The sequence below is a fragment of the Leptopilina heterotoma genome, unplaced genomic scaffold (genome assembly GCF_015476425.1).
Source record: "Leptopilina heterotoma isolate Lh14 unplaced genomic scaffold, ASM1547642v1 Lhet_115, whole genome shotgun sequence".
NCBI lineage: Eukaryota > Metazoa > Arthropoda > Insecta > Hymenoptera > Figitidae > Leptopilina > Leptopilina heterotoma.
In genome coordinates, this window is record NW_025110834.1 from 488223 (window position 1) to 513003 (window position 24781).

General features: G+C 24.6%; 2 protein-coding genes across 3 annotated transcripts in view; one reads left to right on the top strand and one right to left on the bottom strand.

Moving 5' to 3' along the window:
• The window catches only part of LOC122508959 (ras GTPase-activating-like protein IQGAP1), a 61430-nt gene extending 49934 nt beyond the window's left edge, over positions 1-11496 (bottom strand). The window contains exon 1 of the mRNA XM_043622657.1: positions 11270-11496. Within this exon, the coding sequence (XP_043478592.1) occupies positions 11270-11303 (34 nt within the window). The 5' untranslated portion in view covers positions 11304-11496. The remainder of the gene's footprint in view (positions 1-11269) is intronic.
• A 361-nt stretch (positions 11497-11857) lies between these two features.
• On the top strand, positions 11858-24288 carry LOC122508967 (glutamyl-tRNA(Gln) amidotransferase subunit B, mitochondrial). 2 transcript variants are annotated; one of them, XM_043622669.1, is made up of 11 exons: positions 11858-12090; positions 15246-15416; positions 15507-15654; positions 15757-15870; positions 16046-16218; positions 20123-20271; positions 20353-20588; positions 20668-20856; positions 20950-21086; positions 21192-21315; positions 24072-24288. In XM_043622669.1, exons 2-11 carry the CDS (start codon positions 15319-15321, stop codon positions 24285-24287), a joined length of 1584 nt encoding a protein of 527 aa, XP_043478604.1. In that variant the 5' UTR covers positions 11858-12090; positions 15246-15318; the 3' UTR covers position 24288. The 2 variants fall into 2 exon arrangements, with proteins under 2 accessions (XP_043478604.1, XP_043478611.1); XM_043622676.1 differs by lacking the exon at positions 11858-12090 and adding an exon at positions 12230-12367.
• Positions 24289-24781: the final 493 nt, after the last annotated feature.

A 24781-nucleotide genomic window follows, 5' to 3' on the forward strand; every position in this document is an offset into this window, starting at 1 on the left:
TTTAAGAACCCGTCTAATTTCAGATTCATGCAAGGAGAAAAAGTGTTACTGCAGAATAGTACAAAGTACTACCGACAAAATCAAGACAATTAACAGCACATTTTCTTAGAAAAAAACGAATTTTTTTGTTTAGCATTTGTCTCGTACTTTTTAAGAAACCCAGTAATAAGGGGTGAATTAAAGTGGATTGGTACTTTTATTTCTTTAAATTCCAAACCAATTCTGTTTTTGTCCGCAATCTTAATGAATTCTTTTCTATTGTTAAGTTGATAATTTCTATCCAATTCAATTCTCTGTAACCACGTGACCGCAGAGTCTGAATTTACTTTAATGCCGTTTAAGGGAATCATTTGTTGTGGAGTTAATGCCTTTTAATTAACATTGAATTTTTTAAAGGACATTAACCCCTTGACTGTGGATGACGTGTATACACGTCATGAAAAAAACTGGCCCAAATAGTGGATGACGTGTATACACCTCATGGCCCAAACAAGAAAACATCTTAACGTATATTCGCAAAAATTCTTACTGGGGGTTTTTGAGGTCGCTGATCACGATTCTGAAGTCATATTTTTAAAATACATAATTTTTCATCCAAAGTGTCCGCCAAAAATTTTGAAAAATTTCAAAAGTGGATAAATTCTTCTAAAAATTCTTACCATTTAAGCTTTGAAAATCTAATAACAGATTCATAATCAGCGACCCCAAAAACCCCCGAATAACGAATTTTAAGCGTATCCAATGAATTTTTCAAAATCGTGACCGCTATTTTGGATACGCCATATTAAATTTTTAAAAACTAATGTCAGATTCGTAATCAGCGACCACGAAAACCCCTTAGTACCTAGTGTCATGAAAATTTATTCACAAGAAGGTCTTACACATTTTGGGACCATTTTGTTATATTTTAGCTACACACTGAAGGGGTTAAAGAAGTTTAAAATTCTGGTCACGTGGTTACAGAGCATACATTTCTCTTGCTTGTTTACCTTCTCACATATCTGCCAAGTTAAGAAATGTATTTGTCTCTACAATTTTTAAATCGAAATACATGAAACAAATTACAAATGAACAGCTATTTCGAAAAACCATTGAAGATCTTCATTTGGTTGCTACTGAGGGCGTAAAAATAAATATTGGAAACAAAATTCATCATCTTCTTTTCCGCCTAATTCAAATATTAGGAGATAATATGGGACAAAACAGAATTTGCGGTTTCCTTACCCGGCCGCAATTTCTACCCGCCGTTATAAAATTATTAAAAAAACATTATTTTCAGAAAATTTTAAGAAACTCGCCAAAAGAATTATTTAAACCGGGAACAAAAAAATTATTATTACAAATTTTTAATTCCTTAAATTGTTAATATTTAGGGACGTATGACTCTCCCCAAATTTAACTCTATATAATTGTTATTTCATGCAATTTTAAACTTTATACTCTCTAAATCAGAATCAGCGAAAACTCACTGATTCTCAGCGGATAGTCGCTAATTCAAATAGCTATAAGTATGCCACTGAGAATCAGCGAATAGTCGCTGGTCCAATCAGCGGTTACGTATTATCGAATATGGCAGCTGTATTAATTTTCTTTTCAATCAATTTATAACCAACAATTGAGGGGACGGCTTCTAAAAGGGGATACGCGTGGATTCTCACGTATAAGTATTGACGAATAGTGTGATTTTAAAACATTTTCAATTTTCAAATTCAATGAAATAAATTTATACACAATGAAAATGCGCATCTTTTTTCTTTAAGAAATAAATTTATATCTTTTTTAGTTTATAAAATAATGAGAAAAAACTAAATTTTTGAAAACCAAAAAATTTAAATGTTTTACGTCTTTAACTCGTGCTGGTGTTTTTGATTTTTCATATTTTGTAATCAAACAAAAACAAACTCACAGATTAAGGTTTCCTGAAACCAACTATATTTTTAAAACTTCAAAATCTTAATTAATAAAAAGTTTATTAATTTTTTCGAAAGACATTGCAAAAAATGTTTTTTTTCAACTTTCAACGCTTCGTTTATCTAGGAAATTTCAAGGTACGAAAAACTTTCAGTGAGAAAGTTTTTTATTACGATACGGACAAGTTTTTTCTAAAATTTTATTAAAATGATATGGATATTTACAAAGTTATTAATGTTTAAAGCGTATGGTGCGTCAGATTTCTTGCGCCTGGAACGCATTGAGTACCGAATTGTTCGTTTGCATGGAACATATTAAGACTATTTTAGTTTATTCATTTGTTTACTTAAAATAAATACAATTTTTATTAGAGTCACTGATAAATTTTTGCAATATTATTATTATTAAGAAGTAACCAATAATAATTAGCCAAAATCGTCTGGAAATAGTTAAAATTTACTGACATACAAATAATTAGTACACAGTTATTTTGACATAAATGTAATGTTAATTTAACTAATAAAAGTTTATTAAGAATAGTAAAAATATTATTATTTTAATTTTTGACTGGTTTTTTAATATCAAAGTAATTATTTTTAAATAATATTTAACTATGGATTATGACGATTCATCTAACTTTATATAACAGTAGCATCAGTTTATTTATTCTAACATGTATTGTACGTAAAGATATATGAAATTATTTTTTAAAAAATATTGCAGAATTATTCGCAAAATAAATTGTACAATAATTCCATATTGTATTTAATACTTGAAGTTAAAACAAATTTTATTTTATTTATATCTGTATTTTGGCAAACATTTTCATACAATAGATTTTTTTTTGTTATCATGTGCACTTCAAGGAAGTAACCCTTTTTTATATGCTATTTTTCTCAAAGTTGTCATTTGTTTTCACTCTACGGAAAAATATGGTGTCCAGATGAGTCGCGGTTGCCGCGACCGTTGACTGCAAAAAAAAGGGTTCGGTAAAACCCAATACAATTTTCCCAGGATTTCGAGATTTTTTTATCACAATTAAGGAAATCGATATCTTCCTCCAAACGGACAGGAGTTTTTTAATAATTATTTTAAAAACATTAAATGTAGTAAACGAGATCATTTTGACGAAGAGTGGAAACCTTGAACTAAATGAAACAAGAAACTTAAAAATAAGAAATATTATTTTAGTTGACTTTTGTACATATAACAAAATAAAATATTTAGGTTAAAAATAAATTTCAATAAATTTTATTATATATATTGACAAAATATTTTTAACGCGTTGCAAACGAACAATTTGGGACTCAATGCGTTTCAGGCGCGAGAAATCTGACGTACCATATGCTTTAAACATTAATAACTTTGTAAATATCCATATCATTTTAATAAAATTTTAGAGAAAACTTGTCCGTATCGTAATAAAAAACTTTCTCACTGAAAGTTTTTCGTACCTTGAAATTTCCTAGATAAACGAAGCGTTGAAAGTTGAAAAAAAACTTTTTTTGCAATGTCTTTCGAAAAAATTAATAAACTTTTTATTAATTAAGATTTTGAAGTTTTAAAAATATAGTTGGTTTCAGGAAACCTTAATCTGTGAGTTTGTTTTTGTTTGATTACAAAATATGAAAAATCAAAAACACCAGCACGAGTTAAAGACGTAAAACATTTAAATTTTTTGGTTTTCAAAAATTTAGTTTTTTCTCATTATTTTATAAACTAAAAAAGATATAAATTTATTTCTTAAAGAAAAAAGATGCGCCTTTCCATTTTCCACAAACTTCGGTAATTCAAATTGCAATTTGTAATACTTTCAAAAATTGACCAAGTGGACAAAACTTAAACGCGAGAATCCACGCGTATCCCCTTTTAGAAGCCGTCCCCTCAATTATAAAATTTTGCAATAATATGTGTCTAAAATGTTTACGGGTATATGATTTATTATTTTTTATTATACTTAAAACACTAATATTTTTGTGAATTTAGAGTTAGATTTTCATTATAAATTTATTTTTCCAATTTAAGGAAAACCACTTTAAAATTTATTAAATTCACCACCGAAACCACAGAAAATATGCTCACTTTAATGTTTACTTTAATCACTACTCACTAATCACTAATTTCATCCAATTTAAATTAATTTCTCACTAATGTAAAAAAAAACATTCCGCGTAATGTGACACATTTGCATAGAAATGACGCTACGAGTATTTTACACTTCTGCGCACACGCAGAGTTTACTGATTGCTTCAGTGACATCCACTGATATTCAGCAAATTCCACTATTTTTCAGTGAAAACTTCGTTCACTGGTTAAAACAGCGCTTTTTTCGCTGATTCAGATTTAGAGAGAACAATTTGGGACTCAATGCGTTTCAGGCGCGAGAAATCTGACGTACCATATGCTTTAAACATTAATAACTTTGTAAATATCCATATCATTTTAATAAAATTTTAGAGAAAACTTGTCCGTATCGTAATAAAAAACTTTCTCACTGAAAGTTTTTCGTACCTTGAAATTTCCTAGATAAACGAAGCGTTGAAAGTTGAAAAAAAACTTTTTTTGCAATGTCTTTCGAAAAAATTAATAAACTTTTTATTAATTAAGATTTTGAAGTTTTAAAAATATAGTTGGTTTCAGGAAACCTTAATCTGTGAGTTTGTTTTTGTTTGATTACAAAATATGAAAAATCAAAAACACCAGCACGAGTTAAAGACGTAAAACATTTAAATTTTTTGGTTTTCAAAAATTTAGTTTTTTCTCATTATTTTATAAACTAAAAAAGATATAAATTTATTTCTTAAAGAAAAAAGATGCGCCTTTCCATTTTCCACAAACTTCGGTAATTCAAATTGCAATTTGTAATACTTTCAAAAATTGACCAAGTGGACAAAACTTAAACGCGAGAATCCACGCGTATCCCCTTTTAGAAGCCGTCCCCTCAATTATAAAATTTTGCAATAATATGTGTCTAAAATGTTTACGGGTATATGATTTATTATTTTTTATTATACTTAAAACACTAATATTTTTGTGAATTTAGAGTTAGATTTTCATTATAAATTTATTTTTCCAATTTAAGGAAAACCACTTTAAAATTTATTAAATTCACCACCGAAACCACAGAAAATATGCTCACTTTAATGTTTACTTTAATCACTACTCACTAATCACTAATTTCATCCAATTTAAATTAATTTCTCACTAATGTAAAAAAAAACATTCCGCGTAATGTGACACATTTGCATAGAAATGACGCTACGAGTATTTTACACTTCTGCGCACACGCAGAGTTTACTGATTGCTTCAGTGACATCCACTGATATTCAGCAAATTCCACTATTTTTCAGTGAAAACTTCGTTCACTGGTTAAAACAGCGCTTTTTTCGCTGATTCAGATTTAGAGAGTATAGTTCATCTATATATAGCAACAGAATAATTTATTGCTTCTTTGACATTATTCATTTGAAGCATCTAATAGATAAATTTGAAGAAAATGCGTGTAAATTTAAATCAAATGAAAAATTGTTTGCTCTAAAGAAGCGCGCTCTGAAAACGAAAGCATATGCTTTCGTTTCAAGGAGAGTCCAGAATAGAGTCGAAGTCGGTATGAACGCGCTGATATTAACGCGCTCGTCCATATGGAATACATAGGACGAGCGCGTTGTATCAGCGCGTTCATACCGACTTCGACTCCATTCTGGACTCTCCTTCAATGAGTGGTGCTATTGCGGACTGCCTATAGCATATGCTATAAAAATAAGAACACTATGTTTTGAGACATTGACAGGTACTAAATTTATTGAAATACTTACCCACATATATTTATATGTTTATTAAACCTGTCGTTTTTGAGATTCCAATATAAAAAAGTATTATTTAAATTCTTTTAATTAATTAATGACTAGTTAAATATAAATTCCCTATATAAATTCCCTTATATACGCGAAAAATCTCGAGCACGGTATTTAACCACAAAGTAAGTGCCCAACGTTGAGAAGCGGATGTATTACATTGCAGCGCGGCGGTTCTCGTCTATCACGGAAGTTAAGCGTCGTTGGTCGCGGTTACTAAATGGATGGGTGACCGCTTGGGAATAGCCGTATTTTTCTGACTAAAAAAGATAAGTGTGTTTGAATGTGTATGTGTGTGTGTGTGTGTGTTTAGCCGTTGGAAAAAATGAAAATAATAATAAAGATGTATACCGTAAGTGAGGCTAAATTCGCTCAATTTTTCAATTCTTTTTTAAATAACTTCGGGAAACGATGAAAATAAACATTGGCACTGAAAATATATAATCTTTAACCCTTTATCTTTCCTATTACTGCATAAAGAAATTGAAATATGTTGCAGAAAATTATTTATAAGCCGTTTTTTTGTGAGCGACTTTACCTTTAAATGATGGGTAAATTCGCTCACCATTATTATTCTGGCAAAATATATTATAATCTGCAAAAATGAAACTAAATATTCTTTAGAATCAATAAAGAAAAAAATTAAGAACAATATTCGAAGTTATTGGAATAAATATTTAATATTGTTTTATCAATAAGTAATTAGATTCAATCATTCAATCAAACGTACTCATAACCATAAAAAACAAGGTTAAGTTTGACAGTTTAGTGCTTAAACCGTTTTAAATCGTTTAATTTTCAGTTATAAGAGTACTATTATTTAAAAAAATCGAATTATAAATTAAAGTAATTAACATACTTAAAATATCCAGGCCCAAACATCTTTTTTGTAGACTTATTTCCTGAGCGAATTTACACAACAAATTTGAATTTTTTTTTTAAATTGATTTTTTGCAGAATCTGTTTATTGCTTTAATTTTTGTGCTTTATGAAAATCATGTTGGAGATACAGGAAATGTAATGTTCAGAAGTTTCAACTTAAAAATTTTGAAGTAAAGCTTTATTTCCTACTTTTTTATACTACTTGTTCAATATGAAAATTATTCACTTGTGTTTTAAATATAATTTCTACTGAAAGTTACCAATGAATTTGCTGCAAATAAATTTTAAATTAAAGTTTATCATTTATATTAACCAAAACAATTGTAAATCTTAAATATTTCTGTCTAAAAAGTATGTTAATCGAATTTTAAAAAATAGACATCGGTTGAGCGAATTTACCCTACATGAGCGAATTTAGCCTCACTTACGGTATGTTAGTGTGAAAAATTGAAAAAAGATGTGTATAAAAAGTGTTGTGTTAAAGGTGTGAGAATTAATTATAGTATATAAAAAACATGTGAACAAAAATTCCCTTTTTTCAATTTATCGTTGGTATATATTTAACCACATAAAAGAATTGAATTAACAGTATGGTGTTATTCAATCGACAGCAACAACTAAAAAAATTAAGAGTACAAATTTTTGAATCATAAAAATGATGCTTTTAAATTTAAAAGTTATAGTCATTGACTCAAAAGCATATACTGTTAAATTAAAAAATTTTGTTTATTGATTCAAAAGGATTCACCTTCGAATTAACATAGTATGCTGTCAATTTGAGAAATATGCTTTTGTTTCAAAGAAAGTGATACTATCGAATCATTAGAATCGGTGCTTTCAAAACAACAGCATATACGTTAGACAGCCCGTTATGACACTATTCAATGAATCAAACCCATATGTCATTGATTCAACAGCATTTTTTTCTCCGTGTAAATAACAATTATAATTGTATAAAGTAGAATTTGGGGGAAGTCATGCGCCCCTAATTTTTAACCACAAAAATAGAAACAACACTTTAAAACATATCTGTCATCAAAACATTAATTATATAGAAAAACAAAAGACGACACTTTTTGTTCACGGAATAGCAAATTATTATTATGTATTTAGAATTATTTTTCTGCTATTTCGTAGTAGAAAAAATTGAAAATTAAACAAAAGTTTGAAAAAAATTTGACTTTTGACTTTTTTTATAAAAAACATTAATAACTTTTTTGTTTACAAATTTTTGATTTTTTAACGCCATTCAATAGAGCGCATATGAAAGCATAAGAAATGATGATTGCTGAATTTTTCTATTGATTTTTAAGTACCGGCGAAATAAGTCCTCAAACTTCATGCCAAAATTTTGTACATTTGGGCGTTAAAGGGTTAAAGTTTCAATTATGGTTTATTTCAATAATGCTGTTGTTGCGAGTGTTTCCTTTTCTCATTGCCGATAAAGTTGAATCAGATAATGAATACGCCGAGCTTATTCTTAAGTAACTTAGAATCATGGACATAATGCTCGTGCCAAATATACACAAATTAATAATACCATATCAAGGAGCTCTTGTCAATGATTTTATTAAGGACTTTCATAGGCTGTTCCCCGATGTAAATCTAGTAAATAAAATGCATCAAATGGATCATTTTGCAGATTGCGACTATATAGTCGGGGTCAATCTCCCTTTACCTGTTTTTGGCTGCATTAAAGAAATTATTATTTTACGAGAATGTGAAGTTTATTTCCAAAGTTCAGTAGGTATGTTCAACGTGTTATTTTGATGAGAACTTAATCGCTTATTGCATTAAGAATGAAAATGACAACAAATATCCTAGACGCTTTATTCATGTGTCTCGCCTTGCACATTTTAAACCATTTTGTTGCTGGACAAAAGCTGACTCCAATGAATTGTTTGCTAGTCTTCAAATTCCCACTACCGTTGGATCTCCTTATACTACTTCGTGGTCGAGTTTCAGGAAATCTTCGGTGCTGTGTGGGCTAATTGTAAATCGTGGTTTTATTTATTTAATTATTGTGTTAAAATAAGTAATCGAATACACGGAAAATCTTTGTTCAAGAATTATTACGAATTTTATTCAAAAATTCAGGATATGGAAAAAAAATTTTATTTTTTTCAGTAAAGTTCAATATTTATTTAAGAATTTTAACGTGTTTTTCTAATGGCTTGGAAATAATTGTTCTTGACGCTGCAACTGAATATTTCAGTCACTGCACGCTGAAGAATTACAGAACTATTTAAGAAGGAAAACGTAGCGTAGCCTATAGAAATGCAGCGCCTGTTGGTTTAAATATGATCCCAACGCGGGATATATCGTCACGCGTTCTGCAGCCGAGCGGCATAAGGCGGAGAGATATTTCTCAAAGTTTCGAGGTCTCAAGTTCGACTACTTGCTTAGGCAATTTTTTTTCCTTAATTTCACATTTTTCTACTCTTAAACCAGTTCTGTAATTATTTAAGAAAATTCAACAAGTTGTCCAGAAAATAACTACAGTTCTTCCCGAAAAGCTTAAAATAATATTTCAACCTACAGTTCTGTAGCATTTACTGTTTTTTCCATATCCTGAATTCTTGAGCTTGACCCGACGTCGAATCTACTCTCATTTTTTGGCTTCAAATTACTATTATATGAGTGCAACCAACTTTGTTGCTATACTTTAATTTCGTTCCTAGTAAATTATTTGTATATGTTAAAAAATTATAGAAAAAACTAATGTGTGTATATGTATGTATACTAAGTTTGAATGAATATTTTAAATCTTTTTGGAAATCACGATATTAATATTTGTTATTGTTATTAATTATACACACCGCTAAATAAAATTGTTTTCATAACTAAAGGAATTTTAACTGTTTTCGCTTTTCATAGAAATTGATATTTCATTTAGTAGCCAGAATAAATAGGTTGTTACAAGTTACTCAGACATTAATGTCAATGTCAAAATTGAAAGAGATTTATAAATCGGCAAAACCAATCTTTTATTGAAAAGATTAAAACAAAATTAAATGTCGTTAATGCAAAAAACGATAACGATTTTTCCGATTTTACAAACTCTCTGGACCACGATTATGATGTCCCCTACGTGACCGAGTATCATAATATGTATTTTGTTACAGGAAACATTAGTGCGATTCCCTGGAAGATTTTAGTTTTTTCGGAGTAAGTAAACCAATTGCAATGAAACTCAGGAATGTTAATCTACACATAAAAAGAAATATTACGTCAAAATATTCAGTAGTTTTTAAGATGTGAAAATTTTGGAAAAATTTTGATTCCAAAAAAAATTCCAAAAATTTTTTATTTTGAAATTTTCAAAAAAATTTGTTAATTGATCACTCCGAGTCTTCCACTCGGAGTAATCGGAGTAATTTATGTTTTATAACAATATTTTTCAAGTTGATTAATTTCAAAAAGATTTGAATTTGAATGTTTTGAAGAATTTTAATTTCTGCGGAAAAATAATAATAATTAAATATTTAAAATATTTCAAAAAAGAAATTATTGTTTTCGAATAATTTTACAATTAAAAATATTCGTAAATAAATTTAACAGAACATTTTTTTCAATAAAATTTTTTCCTTTATTTTCTAAAAATTCAAAAATTTTAAGTTTCATTTTCAATTAAGTTTTCTAATTGACAAATATGTATAATTTATAAACATTTTTTTCCTTTATTTTTAAAAAACTTTGAATTTTATTAAAACAATTGAAATTAAGAAATAGAATTGATGCAAATTATTTACTTATGGAAAATGAGAATTTTTTACAAAAATATTAAGAAACAAGAATATCTAATAATTTTCTTCCCAAAAGAAAAATTTTTTAACAATTATCAATTTTCTAGTGTATTTTTTATAAATAAAAAGGAGAATAATTTGCATAATAATTCAGATCAGTCAAACGAAATATGTTATAGAAAAAAGCATATAACAAACAAAATGGGTATAGGTATTTATGTATATTTTATTTGTTAATCATATTTTTTTTAAATTTCTAATTTGTAATATTATTTTATTATATAAATCATGAAAAATACCTGCATATTTTCGATTTTTCAAACAATATTTTTTAAAGAAAAAAAAGTATTATTTTTTTAATTCAATTTAATAATAATCCTGCACAAATTAATTCTCCCACAATGAAACTCTACGCATTCTAATTAAATAAAATATAATTTAATTAATTCTTTTAAATTCGCCAGGATTAAATACACCGATAAATTCCACAAAATTTAATTCTACGCATGACAAAATATATTTTTTATTATTTCATTATAAATTATTAACTTTACGCCATTAAATTCAACACCAGATAATTCTAGAAAAATAAATATATTTTAATAATTAGATTTTTTTTAAATTCTACGCAATTAAATTCTACAAAGAAAAAATATTTTTTTTCTATTAAAATTGTGTAGAATTTTTTTTGTAGGGTTTATTTGCGTAGAATCGCTACCACACCAAGTCTAAAAATGTACAACTTAACAGTTGTTTTGATTATGATTAGTTTAATTAATCATGGGAAAATAAAATCGCCCCAAAATAAAGTGTTTCAACCGCTCCATAACAAAGAGGTAAACCTGAATTGTCAGGTTTGTAAATAAATGTACTTACGAGACTCCACTGGAGAATTGTTAAAACTATCCATTTTCAAATACTTTTCGAAATTAAATTATTCACTTAATTTACTGATCAAAATTTCATCATCGGTATCACTTTTTTGTGCAATAATTCATTAACTCGTATTATTAAAACAACCTACATTATTTAATGTTCTCAAACAATACACAAATCACCGGTATACTGTACGCTATTGTCAGTTATCTTTAAAATTTAAACCGTTTAAATGTCTATAGTCTTGGCCATAAAGGCCATAATGTAGAATAGATTCGTTATTGGAAAACGTGAAACGTAATGCTGATTCTACAAGTAAAGGCAACTGCTAAGACCGACTACATGAAAATCATAAGTACAAGAGAGATAGTGCTATCTGACTATCTCTCTTGCACTCATGTAATCCCATGACTGCTTTTTGAGTTTTGTAACTAGGCATTAAGTGCAAATATAGCGAACACATATCTCCATCTCTCTCACACGCGTGGCCTAGTTACAAAACGCAACGCAAAACTTTATGATTCCGTTCATCGGTTCTGCTTGGGCCTTTATGTTGAACTTAAAAAAAGTGCCTATTGTGGACATAGCCGAAAATTAAAAGGACTGTCAAAGAAAACAAATTGAAAAAATTAAATAATTTTTAAAAGCAATAAAATTTATAAATAACAACTGTTTTCAGTAAATAAATTAAAATCGGCATTATTTATTTAATTTATGTTGTTAAACAACTATTTTTCTTTCACTTTTTAATTAAAAATTTTTATTTTTTTAACCTCTGTATACATTATATATTTACTAAACAAAACAAACTAATTTATATAGTAAGTAACAAATTTAAACGTTATTTTAGAATGAAATAAAATTTTTAAAAATTTAATTAATTAATTAACCTTATCAAAGTCATTCACATTTAGAAATTATTTAAATTTTTCTAACCTAACAAAGTCATAATTACTATTGAATAATTTCATTCTTGTAATTGTTATAAAAATATAAACAAATGCAATTTTTTGGGGCGCATTATTTCACCCAAATTATAATATTTATAATTGTCATATAACAAAATTTTAAAATTAATAATCATCTTTTACTCAAAAGGTAGTTGTCTATAATTTAATGTTAACATTATTACAATATTGAGAATAGATATTTGTTATAATTTATTTTTAATCGAATTTTTATTTTATAGATTTTCTAAGTATTATAAATATAAATTACAATAAATTTCACACTATGAAGTTGTATGTATAATAAATTTTTTTTAAATATAATTATTGTTGTAATTGAAATTAGTAAAATTTTATTTATTAAATAATTTGTATTAATAAATAATTAAAAATAATATTAATATATTAATTAATTAATAATTTATTAATTAATTAATATTCAATTAATATTAAGATAAATATTAAATAAAAAGATTTTATGTAATTTCTATGGAATCTAATTATAAATTAACATAGTTTTTAGTTAAATAATCTTTAACGTCCGAGATCCTTTATAAATTAAGGCAAATTAAACGAAAACATTTGGACAATGAATAAAATATTTATTTACTCCAACGTTTCGAAATCTAAATGATTTCCTCTTCAGGGTGTCTATCCAAAAAAATATACAAAATAAAAATTATATAAATAATTAAAGCAATAATAAACAATAATTTAACAATAAATATATAAAATAAAAATAAATGGATAATTATCTTACCAAAAAATAATAATTAAAATAGACGAATAGTTTTTAAATTGTGAAATGTAAAGTAATATAATTGTTTAAAAATATAATATTTGTTTCTTATAATTTTTATGAAATCTAATTATTTGAAGTAATTAATGTTTTACAGGCTGATTCTATCTCAATTCATGCAGGGCGAATAGGTTAAAAATTCTAAATCAAGTTAAAGGTAATTTTTCTTCTTCTTTAGGAATAAAGAGACACGTATCTTTTTATTTAGCGAAAAAAATTTTTTTAGCTGAGTTATGAGAGTTTGAAAATCTAAGGACATATCGTGATTTTAGAGCTAAACAGCTGACAAATTATTTTCAAATCTTTCTAGTTTTTGCAAAAATAAATATTTTTAAATTTTTTTTCTTGATTTTAGTAGTGTTTTTGATACTTTTTCTTTGCAAACTTGAAAATTTGAAAATTAACAAAATGGCGGCCATTTTTCGATAAATCAAAAAAGTCAATTTTCTCAAAAACATCATTTTTTATTTTTGTTAAAATTTTTGTGTGATTACTAGATGAAAAAAGGAACTTTTTCCAAAAGGTTTCATGTCCGCTAAAACTGTTTGGAAATCGCTATAATTTTTTTCAGAAAATAACAAATATCATTATTTTCTCTCTAAATCTGAATCAGTGAAATTCCACTGAAAATCAGTGAAATTTGACTGAGAATCAGTGACTCTATTCTTGCGATTTGAATCAGTGGAATTTCACTGAAAATCAGTTAAAAATAACTGAAATTTCAGTTATTTTCCACTGATTTGACAATTAAAAAACTACTGAAAATTTCTGTCACACATATTGAAAATTTTAGTTATTTTTTAATTGGCCAGTCAGTGAAAAATGACAGAAATTTCAATCATTTTTAACTGATCTTCAGTAAAATTTCACTGATTCAGATCGCGAGAATAGACAATAGAGTCACTGATTGTCAGTCAAATTTCACTGATTCAGTTTTAAAAAATTGATACGAGTAATGTATCGGCATATATATATTTATTGCATGTTTATATGTTTTTTGATGATTTTTAGTGTTTTTGGTACCTACTTTTTATTTGCAAACTTAAAAATTTTGAAAATTAACAAAATGGCGACCGTTAAATTTTTTTGGTTGCCATTTTGAATTATAAAATTTTAACCAAATATTCGAACTCAGCGACCCCAAAAACCTCCAAATGAATATTTTTATTCAATTATTTTTAGTATTTTTAGTTTTTGATTTTTTGAATAATGGTCGCCATTTTGTTAATTTTCAAAATTTTTCAAGTTTGCAAAGAAAAAGTATCAAAAACACTACTAAAATCAAGAAAAAAAATTGAACAATATTTATTTTTGCAAAAACTAGAAAGATTTGAAAATAATTTGTCAGCTGTTTAGCTCTAAAATCAAGGTATGTCCTTAGATTTTCAAACACTCATAACTCAGCTAAAAATTTTTTTTTCGCTAAATAAAAAAATACGTGTCTCTTTATTTGTCCTAAAGAACAAGAAAAATTACCTTTAACTTTATTTAGAATTTTCAACCTATTCGCCCTACATGAATTGAAATAGAATCAACCTACATATTTTTTAAATAATCAAAATTTAAATCCTCGAATTATTATTTTACATATCATTTTAATTTGTAATTAAAGTTTTATTTCTTATAATTTTTATTGCATAGAATTATTTCTTAATATAATTGTTTATTTTATAAACTTTTAATATAGTTTAATTTTTATGTCATCGAATACGTGATTCACAGAATATTCTACGAATTAATGAAAATCTACTGTTAAATCAATAAAAATCTATTGTTAACTCGTAAAATATTTTGGTGACATGAAATTTAAGATGCAAAATTTATAAAATAATTAGGATCACTCAACAAAAAGAATTTTTTAAATATTTTTAATATTTATTGTAAAATAAGCATTTTTTAAAAATTTCCATTTTTGATGCCAATAAAGCTGATTATAAATCTAAAGTTTTTTTAAAAAATTCAACATGGCGGATCCAATATGGCGGACAAAATTAAAATTTGATCAGATTCGATTAAAATTTGTTACTCAGGGGTTTTTAGGGTCGCAGATTACGAATATGAACTCACTTTTTAAAAATTGTAAATATTGGATCTCATATGACATTTTTGATGCCAATAAAGCTGATTATAAATCTAAAGTTTTTTTTTAAATTTAACATGGCGGATGTATAATATATATATATTAAAATAAAAATGCGCCTACTTTTTATTTAAAATAATTTATTTTCAGGTACTATCCACAATATATTTCGATGACAACTGTTGAAGAATTCTTACGTATTTATAAATAAAGTTCAATACTAATGGATTTGCTAAAATATGTTTCTTCCTACGGTAAAACAAATCGGAAGAAAATTTTTCGAAGATTTTTTTCAAAATTTCATGAGAAGGTGAAAATCGGGTAATAAATTTAATTTATTGTATTAATTGTATTTATTTTATTTATTTAATTTTTGTAAACTCTTGAGAGAAAAATTGAATTGAATTACAGAGAAAAGTGGAATTCCGTGGTCGGTCTTGAAGTACACGCACAAATATCATCGAAATCAAAGTTATTTTCAAATGCAGGAACTGCATTCGCAAGTCCGATAAATTCGACAGTTTCTTTTTTCGATTCAGCGATTCCAGGAACATTGCCAGTAAATATATAAAAAATTTAATTATTTAATTAAAACTTAATTTACATGCACGAAAATAGAAAGTAATAATTTGTCTATGAAAATTAATAATTTTCTTAACAGGTTTTGAATAGGAGGTGCGTTGAAGCTGGAGTAACAACAGCTTTAGCACTTTCATGTAAAATAAACCAGGTTTCCCTGTTCGATCGTAAACATTATTTTTACTCCGATTTACCAGTAAGTTGTATAGTTTATTTATTAGAATATCAAAAATTTATTTATTCTTTTTATCATGTTAATAATAACTATATACAACCTTGATTTTATTTATTGGCACTACGTTAATTTTATAAAATTTGTCTTATTTTTCAAATAAAATTTATTGAGATGAAAATTATAACTTTTTCATTAGACTGGATATCAAATTACTCAGCAGAGAAAACCTTTAGCAGTAGATGGAATTATTAAATTTAATGTAATTAATCCAGTATCTCAGAAGGAATCTTATTCTAAACAATCAAAAATAAAGCAATTGCAATTGGAACAAGACAGTGGTAGAAGTCTCCACGATGAAGAAAATGAAAGGTATAGCAATCACTTTAGTACTACATTTATTTATTATTTCCTCTTCATTTAAATTTTCGACTTTCCATAGGTACTTATTGTTAAAATAATATTTTTATGTATCGTAAAATTATATTCTAAAATGATTTTTTAGATATTAATAAAAAAAACTTAATAATTATATTTCATTGAAAAAGATTATATGTTCTTGTATAAAACCGTATTATTTTGTAAAAAATATTTAAAATACATATTCAGGATTGCCAAAGATCAAAGAAATCAAGGAAAACTCAGGGAATTTTATCAAATGAACTGGAAAAATATTAAGTTTTTAGAATTTATAAGAACATTCTAAATTTGTTGTCCAACACAACAGACTTTAAAAAAAGAAAATATTCAATTTAACTTTAAATTCTTTTCATTTCTAACAGTAACTGAACTTTACAGATTTGAAATTGAATTTATTTTAAAAATTATTCATAATTATTCGTAACTAGCTGTCGTACCCGTCTTCGATGGGTTTTAGTTTCTACCAATACATTTAACAATGTTTCTACCAATCTGAAAAATCAGAAAAAAGCAGGGAATTTAATTTGACCGGAAAATTAATAATTAGTTACCATTAGCCATTTCGGTAGGGAAATATTACTATTTGAATAGTCTCCACCCTTTAGCAAAAAATCAAAAATTATTAAAAATTATCAAAAATTCGAAAAACCGAATTTCTTAAAATTTAACATTTTTTTCTTCTCTTTTATATATCATTAAACTCCATTATTTTTGGGCTCTTCAAAAACACTTTACTTATTTAATAGTCTCCACCCTTTGGTAAAAAATCAAAAATTATCAAAAATTATGAAAATTTCGAAAAACCGAATTTCTTAAAATTCAACATTTTTTCTTCTCTTTTATGGCATTTAGCTTCATTATTTTTGGGCTCTTCAAAAATACTTTACCTAATTTGTTATCTCCACCCTTTGGTAAAAAATCTAAAATTATCAAAAATTATGAAAATTTCGAAAAACCGAATTTCTTAAAATTCAACATTTTTTCTTCTCTTTTATGGCATTTAGCTTCATTATTTTTGGGCTCTTCAAAAATACTTTACCTAATTTGTTATCTCCACCCTTTGGTAAAAAATCTAAAATTATAGAAAATTAGCAAAAATTCAAAAAACCGAATTTCTTAAAATTCAACATTTTTTCTTCTCTTTTATGGCATTTAGCTACATTATTTTTGTCTAATGTAGCAAATTTCTTACTTTACATACTGATCTTTAAATATAGAACTTTAATAACTTTTCCTGAAAAGCTTGCTTAAAGATTAAAAATCACTATTTTTTTTGAAAAAAGTTGACCTAAAAAAACGAAAAAAAATTTCAAAATACGTCTTTTTTCCAATTTTATTGTAGAAATGGGTTGTATTTATCTGAAAAAGTTAGCTAAGGATAGTTTTGCATTCATTTTACAAAAAATAAAAAATTTGCATTTTTTTGATTTTTCGAATTTTTTGGAAAAATGTCATAACTTTCGTTCAAGTTAATATTTTTTAATCGGATAAGGCTATGATTTTAAGTTACGTTAATACCTAATAGACTGAAAAAAATTCTCTTTAATTGGTTAGACCGTTTTCAATTGATGCGCGAACAAAGTTTTGCATACAGACAGACAGACAGAAATTTTTTTTTAAATTTTTGGAATTCTAATGTCTCAAAACGAAAAAATATATAAAAATTTTCAAGTTTGGAGCAATGTATAGACTATAGACAGAAGTCTGATTTCACTAATATAGATAATTTTAAAAAATAATTCAAAAAATAATTGAATGTTATTAAAGTTGCTATTTAATTTATTATAATTAGGTAAATTAGAAAATGTTTTATTTTCTAAAATTAACTTCAATTTTTGCTATAATTTTTCAGATACAAAATCTAAGAAAATTCAACTTTTATACAATTCTTTAAAAGAATTCAATTATTGTCAAAAAAATTTAATAAAATTCTTAGCACGAGATTTAATTATTTTTCAATACAACCTTAATAAAATTTCTCAAAAAAATTAAGTTATTTTTAATAAAATTCTGTATAGGAATTGAATTATTTTCAAAACAATTTTACAAGATGTTACAAGATTATGTAACTTTTAGTTTTATGAATACTTATGTATGAAAGGGCAAGACACGTTTACAATATAAATGAAATTTTAATTAAATTCGTCGAAACAGTAATAAAATTATTTGCTCAAATTCAATTCTGTTTAAAAATATTTTTAAATTCTCGTCAAAATTTCAATTATCTTTAGAAATAATTAAATTCTTATCTGAAATTCAAATGTTCTCAAAAATTTTAATAAAATTCTTCACAAAATTTCAATTATTTTTAAAAATTTTCTAAAGGAATTCAATTATTAAAAAAAAATTTAATAAAATTTTACACAAACCTTTAATTATTTCCATAAAATAATAGAAATTACACAGGAATTCCATTATTTACAAATTTTTTTTATAAATTTCTTCGCAATCATTCAATTATTTTCATAAATAATACAATTTTTACAGGGATTCAATTATTTTCATAAATAATAAAACTCACTGCAGAATTTCAATTATTTCTTAAGCAATTTTAATCGAATTGCTCGAAGAATGTAATTATTCTTAAAAATTTTTTTCAAGTCATTCATTTCAAAAATTTTATCAACATTTTTTTCAATAATTGAAATCTTTCGAGAAAATGTAATTAAAATTATTATATTGAAAATAATAATTGGAAATCTTGGAAAGATTTTTATTAAAATTCTTTTAAATATTTTAATTGTTTTGAAGAATTTAATATTCTTGAAAATAATGGATTTTTTTAAAACAATTTTTACTGAAAATTTTGAAAATAATTGAATTTTAAGAAGAATTATATTAAAAACTTTTGAAAAAAAATTGAATTGTTTAGAAAAATTTTATTACAATTTATAAAAATAATTGAATTCTTCCTAAGAATTTTACAATTTATAAAAATAATTGTTTTCTTTCGATAAATTTTATTAAAATTGTATTGAAAATAATTGAATTCCTCCGAAACATTTTATTATTTACGAAAATAATTGAATTCCTTTGTAGATTTTCACTATTTATGAAAATAATTGAAATCCTTTGTAGAATTATATTATTTATGAAAATGAAATAAATAAATTTGATTAAAAATTTTGAAAATAATGATTTTTTTAAAGAATTTTATTAAAATTGTTGAAAATAGTTCAACTTATATTAAAATTCTTGTAAATAATCAAATTTAATTAATATCTTAAAAAATAATTGTATACTTTCGAGACATTTTTAACTAAAATTCTTCTTTAAACAATTATTTTTAATAATTTTTGAAAAAATTTCTTTTTGTAAATTTTCAAACCCATTTTGTTTACAATTCAATTTTATCAAAAATTTCAATTATACGAAAATTCTTCAATTAAATATATACCTATTAGAAAATAACAATTTCTTTTGACAAAATTCTATTATAATTGAATTTAAAATAATTTATTATGAGTTTTACTGTTATTATGAAAATAATGAAATTATTGGGAAGAAATTTATAAAAAATTTGCAAATAATTGAATTCCTTGTGAAATTTTAATTATTTTATGAATATAATTAAATGTTTGCGCAAAATTTCATTAAAATTTTTTTCAATAATTGAATTTTTTATGGAAAATTTTATTAAAATAGTAGATATTGAAAATCATGGAATGGAGGAAAATTTTTGAAAATAATTGAAATTTTTGCCGAGAATTTTATCAAAATTTTTAAAAATAATTGAATTGATTCGAAGAATTTTATAAAAAAATTTCTATAAATAATTGAATTCTTGCAACGAATTTTATTAAAATTTTGAAAAATAATTGATGATACAAAAAATATTATAATATTTATTTTACAGAAGTTTAATAGATTTAAACCGTGCTGGAGTACCACTGATGGAACTTGTATTTGAACCTGATCTCAGAGACGGAGAAGAAGCAGCATCTTTGATAAAAGAACTCTGTGCCATACTCTCGAGATTGGGAACTTGTTCTTGCAGAATGGAAGGTCATTAAATTCGTAAAATTTTAATATATTTTACAATCTCTCACTCTTCTGGTACTAAAAATTTATAGTTTCACTTCACAGAAGGCGCATTTCGCGTAGATGCAAATGTTTCTGTAAATAGACCAGGAGAGCCTCTTGGTGTACGAACCGAAATAAAAAATATCGGCAGCGTACGTGCCGTTGCAGCCGCAGTCGATTTTGAAATAGAAAGACAAATTTTAATGCTTGAGGAAGGTCAGGAAATTTTCAACGAAACACGTTCCTGGAATCCGGAACTTAACAAAACTGTTACAATGAGGGACAAGGAAGTTAAAAATGTAAAAACATTTTTAAAAATCTCCAATGCCATGAAATTTATTTCTCCTTTAGTTGTGATGAAAAATTATTTTCTTTTAGGATTATCGCTTTATGCCCGAACCAAATTTACCACCTTTACGTTTACATCTTGACAGGAATGTAAAGAACGAAAATAATTTAGTGGACGTGCCTTATTTGAATGATCAATTGCCTGAAATGCCCGAAGAAACAAGACAGAAACTTAGAGAAAAATTTGCCATTTCTCAAGATCATATAATAGTAATAACGGTAAATAAAAAAAATCTTTACTTAATAAATTCTAAAATCTATAATCCCTTTTCTTGATAATCTACTAATTCTTTTGTAATCCTTTTTTTCTAGTATAATCCTTCGCTACTAGAAATATTTTATAATGTTATGAAAACCAATGAGAAACGATGTGCAAAAACTGTTGCAAAAATTCTAGTTAATTTCTTTCTTGAAGTTCTAAATAAGAAAAATTTAAAAGTGGAAAATTGGTAAGCATATTATTTAATCAATGCATGCGATCGATGTTTTTGTGGTGAAATATTAAAAAAAATTTAATAACATCAAATGAAGAAGAAAACGTTTATTTATTTCAGTTCAATTTCACACGAATACTTTGGAGAAGCAATTGATCTCTTGCAAGATGAATCCATCAACTTAAACATTATTAGAAAATTATTCTATGAAATGTTACGTAATCCGCAAATTTCTCCAAAACAGGTAAAAATAAAGAGTTTATTAAGTTATTATTTATTTATTTATGATATTTAAATTTATTAATTTACTAGCAAATGAAACGTGCGCCAGCGCACGGAACGCGGTGTTCCATTTCTTATATTATTTTGTAACTTAAAAAATTTTTAATTTTCAAAAATAAACATCAATAATTTTTTAATAATAACTATTTAAAAATCTGTAATTAATACAGATTCAAAGTTTAAAGAATTCACTTATTAAGTACATAATATTAAATATTCTTGTTTATTATTCAAAAATTTTAATAAGATTCTTCGCAAGAATTTCATTTTTCTCATAAATAATAATATTTTTTTAAAAGTAATTCAATACAATTTTAATCAAATTTCTCAAAAGAATACAATTATTTTTAAAAATATTAATTAAATTCGATTATTATCAAGAATTTTAATATAAATTCAATTATTTTCAACAATTCTGATCAAAAATTCTTTGAAACAATTCAATTATTTTTATAAATTGTAAAATTCTTGGCATGAATTCAATTATTTTTGTAAATAATAAAATTCTTCTGAGAAATTTAATTATTTTTAATACAATTTTAAGTAAATTTCTAGGAAAAAATTCAATTAAATATTAAAGATAATTTTAATCAAATTTCTCTAACAGGTTCAATTATTTTAAAACATTAAAATACAATTTTTCTTAACAATTCAATTATTGTTCTCAAAAGTTATTAATAAATTCTTTTTTTTTAAATATTATTTTTAAAATTTTTAATATATTTCCTTCAAAAAATTCAATTGTTTTTAAAAATTCGTATAAAATTCTTCAAAACAATTCAATTCTTTCTATAAACTGTGTAAAATCCTCCGCAGAATTTAATTATTTTTATAAATAATAAAATATTTCGGAGGAATTCAATTATTTTCAAAAATAGTGAAATTCTGCAAAGGAATTCAATTATTTTCATAAATAGTGAAATTCTGCAAAGGAATTCAATTATTTTCATAAATAATAAAATGTTTCGGAAGAATTCAATTATTTTCAACAATTTTTATGAAATTTTTTTTAAAAAATCATTATTTTCAAAATTTTTAAAGAAATTCCTTCAAAAAATTCAATTATTTTCAAAAATTCAGATGAAATTCTTTAAAATACTTCAATTATTTTTATAAAATGTAAAATTCTCCGCAAGAATTCAATTATTTTTGTAAATAATAAAATTGTTCTGAAAAATTAAATTATTTTTAATACAATTTTAATAAAATTTCTCTAACAGGTTCAATTAATTTTGAAAATTGTAATACAATTTTTCTAAACAATTCTATTGTTCTCAAAAGTTTTTAATAAAATTCTTTGTAAATTTCAATTATTTTAAAAATTTTCAAATAAAATTATTTTTAAAACACGATTATTTTAAAAACTTTAAAGAAAATCTCCATAAAATTCAATTACTTTCAAAATGTTCAGTAAAAATTATTTTAAAAAAACTTCTTTATTTCCAAGAGAATTGAAATAAATTCTTTAAAATAATTGAATTGTTTTGAAGAATTTATTTCAATTCTCTTGGAAATAAAGAAGTTTTTTAAAAATAATTTTTACTGAACATTTTGAAAGGAATTGAATTTTATGGAGATTTTCTTTGAAGTTAATAAATTCTTAAAAACAATTCAATTATTTTAAAGAATTTTAATAAAAATCTTGCCAACAATTAAATTATTTTCAATACAATAATTTCAATTACATTTTCTCGAAAGAATTCAATTATTAAAAAAAAATGTTGATTAACTTTTTGAAATGAATTCAATTATTAAAATTTTTAAAAATAAGTGAATTTTTGAGTAGAATTTTATTAAAATTGTATTTAAAATAATATTGAATTATTGTGTAAAATTTACTATTTATTGATATAATTGAATTCATACGAAGAATTTATAAATAATTTAATTTTCCCTGGAATTCAATTATAATTGTATTTAAAATAATTAAATTCAATGATTTTCAGTACATTAATTTAAAAATTTTAAACATTTAAGAATAAAAGTTACTTAAGTAGGAATAAAATTCAATTTCTTTCAAAGCTTTTCAATTAAATTTATTAAAGAAACTCCATTATTCTAAAAAAAATTCAAAGAAATTCTTCAAAAGAATTCAAATAGGATTTTCAAAAAGTTTAATAAAATTGACAAGAATTCCATTTTCATTTTCATAAATAATAAAATTTTTTTATAAAATTCTTTGCAAGAATTCAATGTTTGTCAATACATTAATTTTTAAATTGAAGAATTTTGTCAAAAAATTAAAAAAAAAAAAAAGAAGAATGGAAAAATCGAGTTTGAAAATTTTCTGTAAAACAATGCCTTCATGAGGAAGGAATAAAGGTTTTCTTTTAATAGAAAATTTTTAAATTTGTAAATTCTTATAAATAAAAATAATTTCTTTAAAATTCAATTTTTTCATTGAAAATAAAATTTATATAGATTTCTATATAATTAAAATTTTAAAAAATTGAAGTTTGAAAAAAGCAAGATGTATTTTTTAATGTAAAAAAAACTTCAAAACTTCAAATTTAGATTTAAAAGCTTTTTTGAAAACTGAATTCATATTTTTTAAAAAATTTATTTTCCAATTTCTTCGTTATATAAAAAGAAGTTACTAGAACAAGTTACTTTCTTTAGTAATGAAATAACGCAAAAAAGTATGTGTTTTGAAAAGTATTATGAAGCATTTCATTGAATTCATTTACTTGAAATTATTTTGATTAAACAAATTTTCAGATTATAAAGGAGAAAAATTTGGAGCAAATAAGTGATATTGAAGAATTGACAAGAATATGCCAAAAAATAATTGACGATAATCCTAAAGCAGTGAAAAGTTATAAAGGAGGAAAAAAGAAAGTGTTTCAATTTTTCATAAATCAAACTTTAAAATCAACATATGAACGAGCAAATATAAGTAAGACCATTGAAGTTTTCAATAAACTGCTACATTAAACGTATATTTGTTTCATTTGCCAATACCTGAAAAAGAATGCAATTCAATAAAAATTATTCCATGTTTGATTGTCGACACTGTTTTATTTAGATGTATAAAGAAATTTATAACGACATCACATTTTTAAGTTTTGCTTCTTTTCTTTTCCCTTTAATTATACTTTCTGAATAAACACAGAACTCAATGATGAAAACAATATAATTCGTCGTTTTCTTCTGTTAAATATTGCCATAGTTGTAACATCAAAAATATATAAAACACAATGCAAATTTTAATTGCTTCATCGTTTATAGATACAAGTAGTACAAAATCAAGTATAATATTTTGCAGTACAATAATAAATCGGAGACTAGAGTTCTCAGTCCCCCCACTCTTCCATACCTAGCATGTGTATAATTTTTATGATTTAATTCCTTTTCTTTTTCTTTAGAAGTACAGATTAGTTACTGTTTATAAATTAAGATGATGATATAGTTTGAATCGCAACATGATA

Coding starts and splice junctions, on each gene's coding strand:
- LOC122508967 (XM_043622669.1), top strand. CDS start 15,319: ATGGATTTGCTAAAATATGTTTCTTCCTACGGTAAAACAAATCGGAAG. Junction 15,871..16,045: donor ATTTTTACTCCGATTTACCA/GTAAGTTGTATA, acceptor CTTTTTCATTAG/ACTGGATATCAAATTACTCA. Junction 20,857..20,949: donor ATCATATAATAGTAATAACG/GTAAATAAAAAA, acceptor CTTTTTTTCTAG/TATAATCCTTCGCTACTAGA.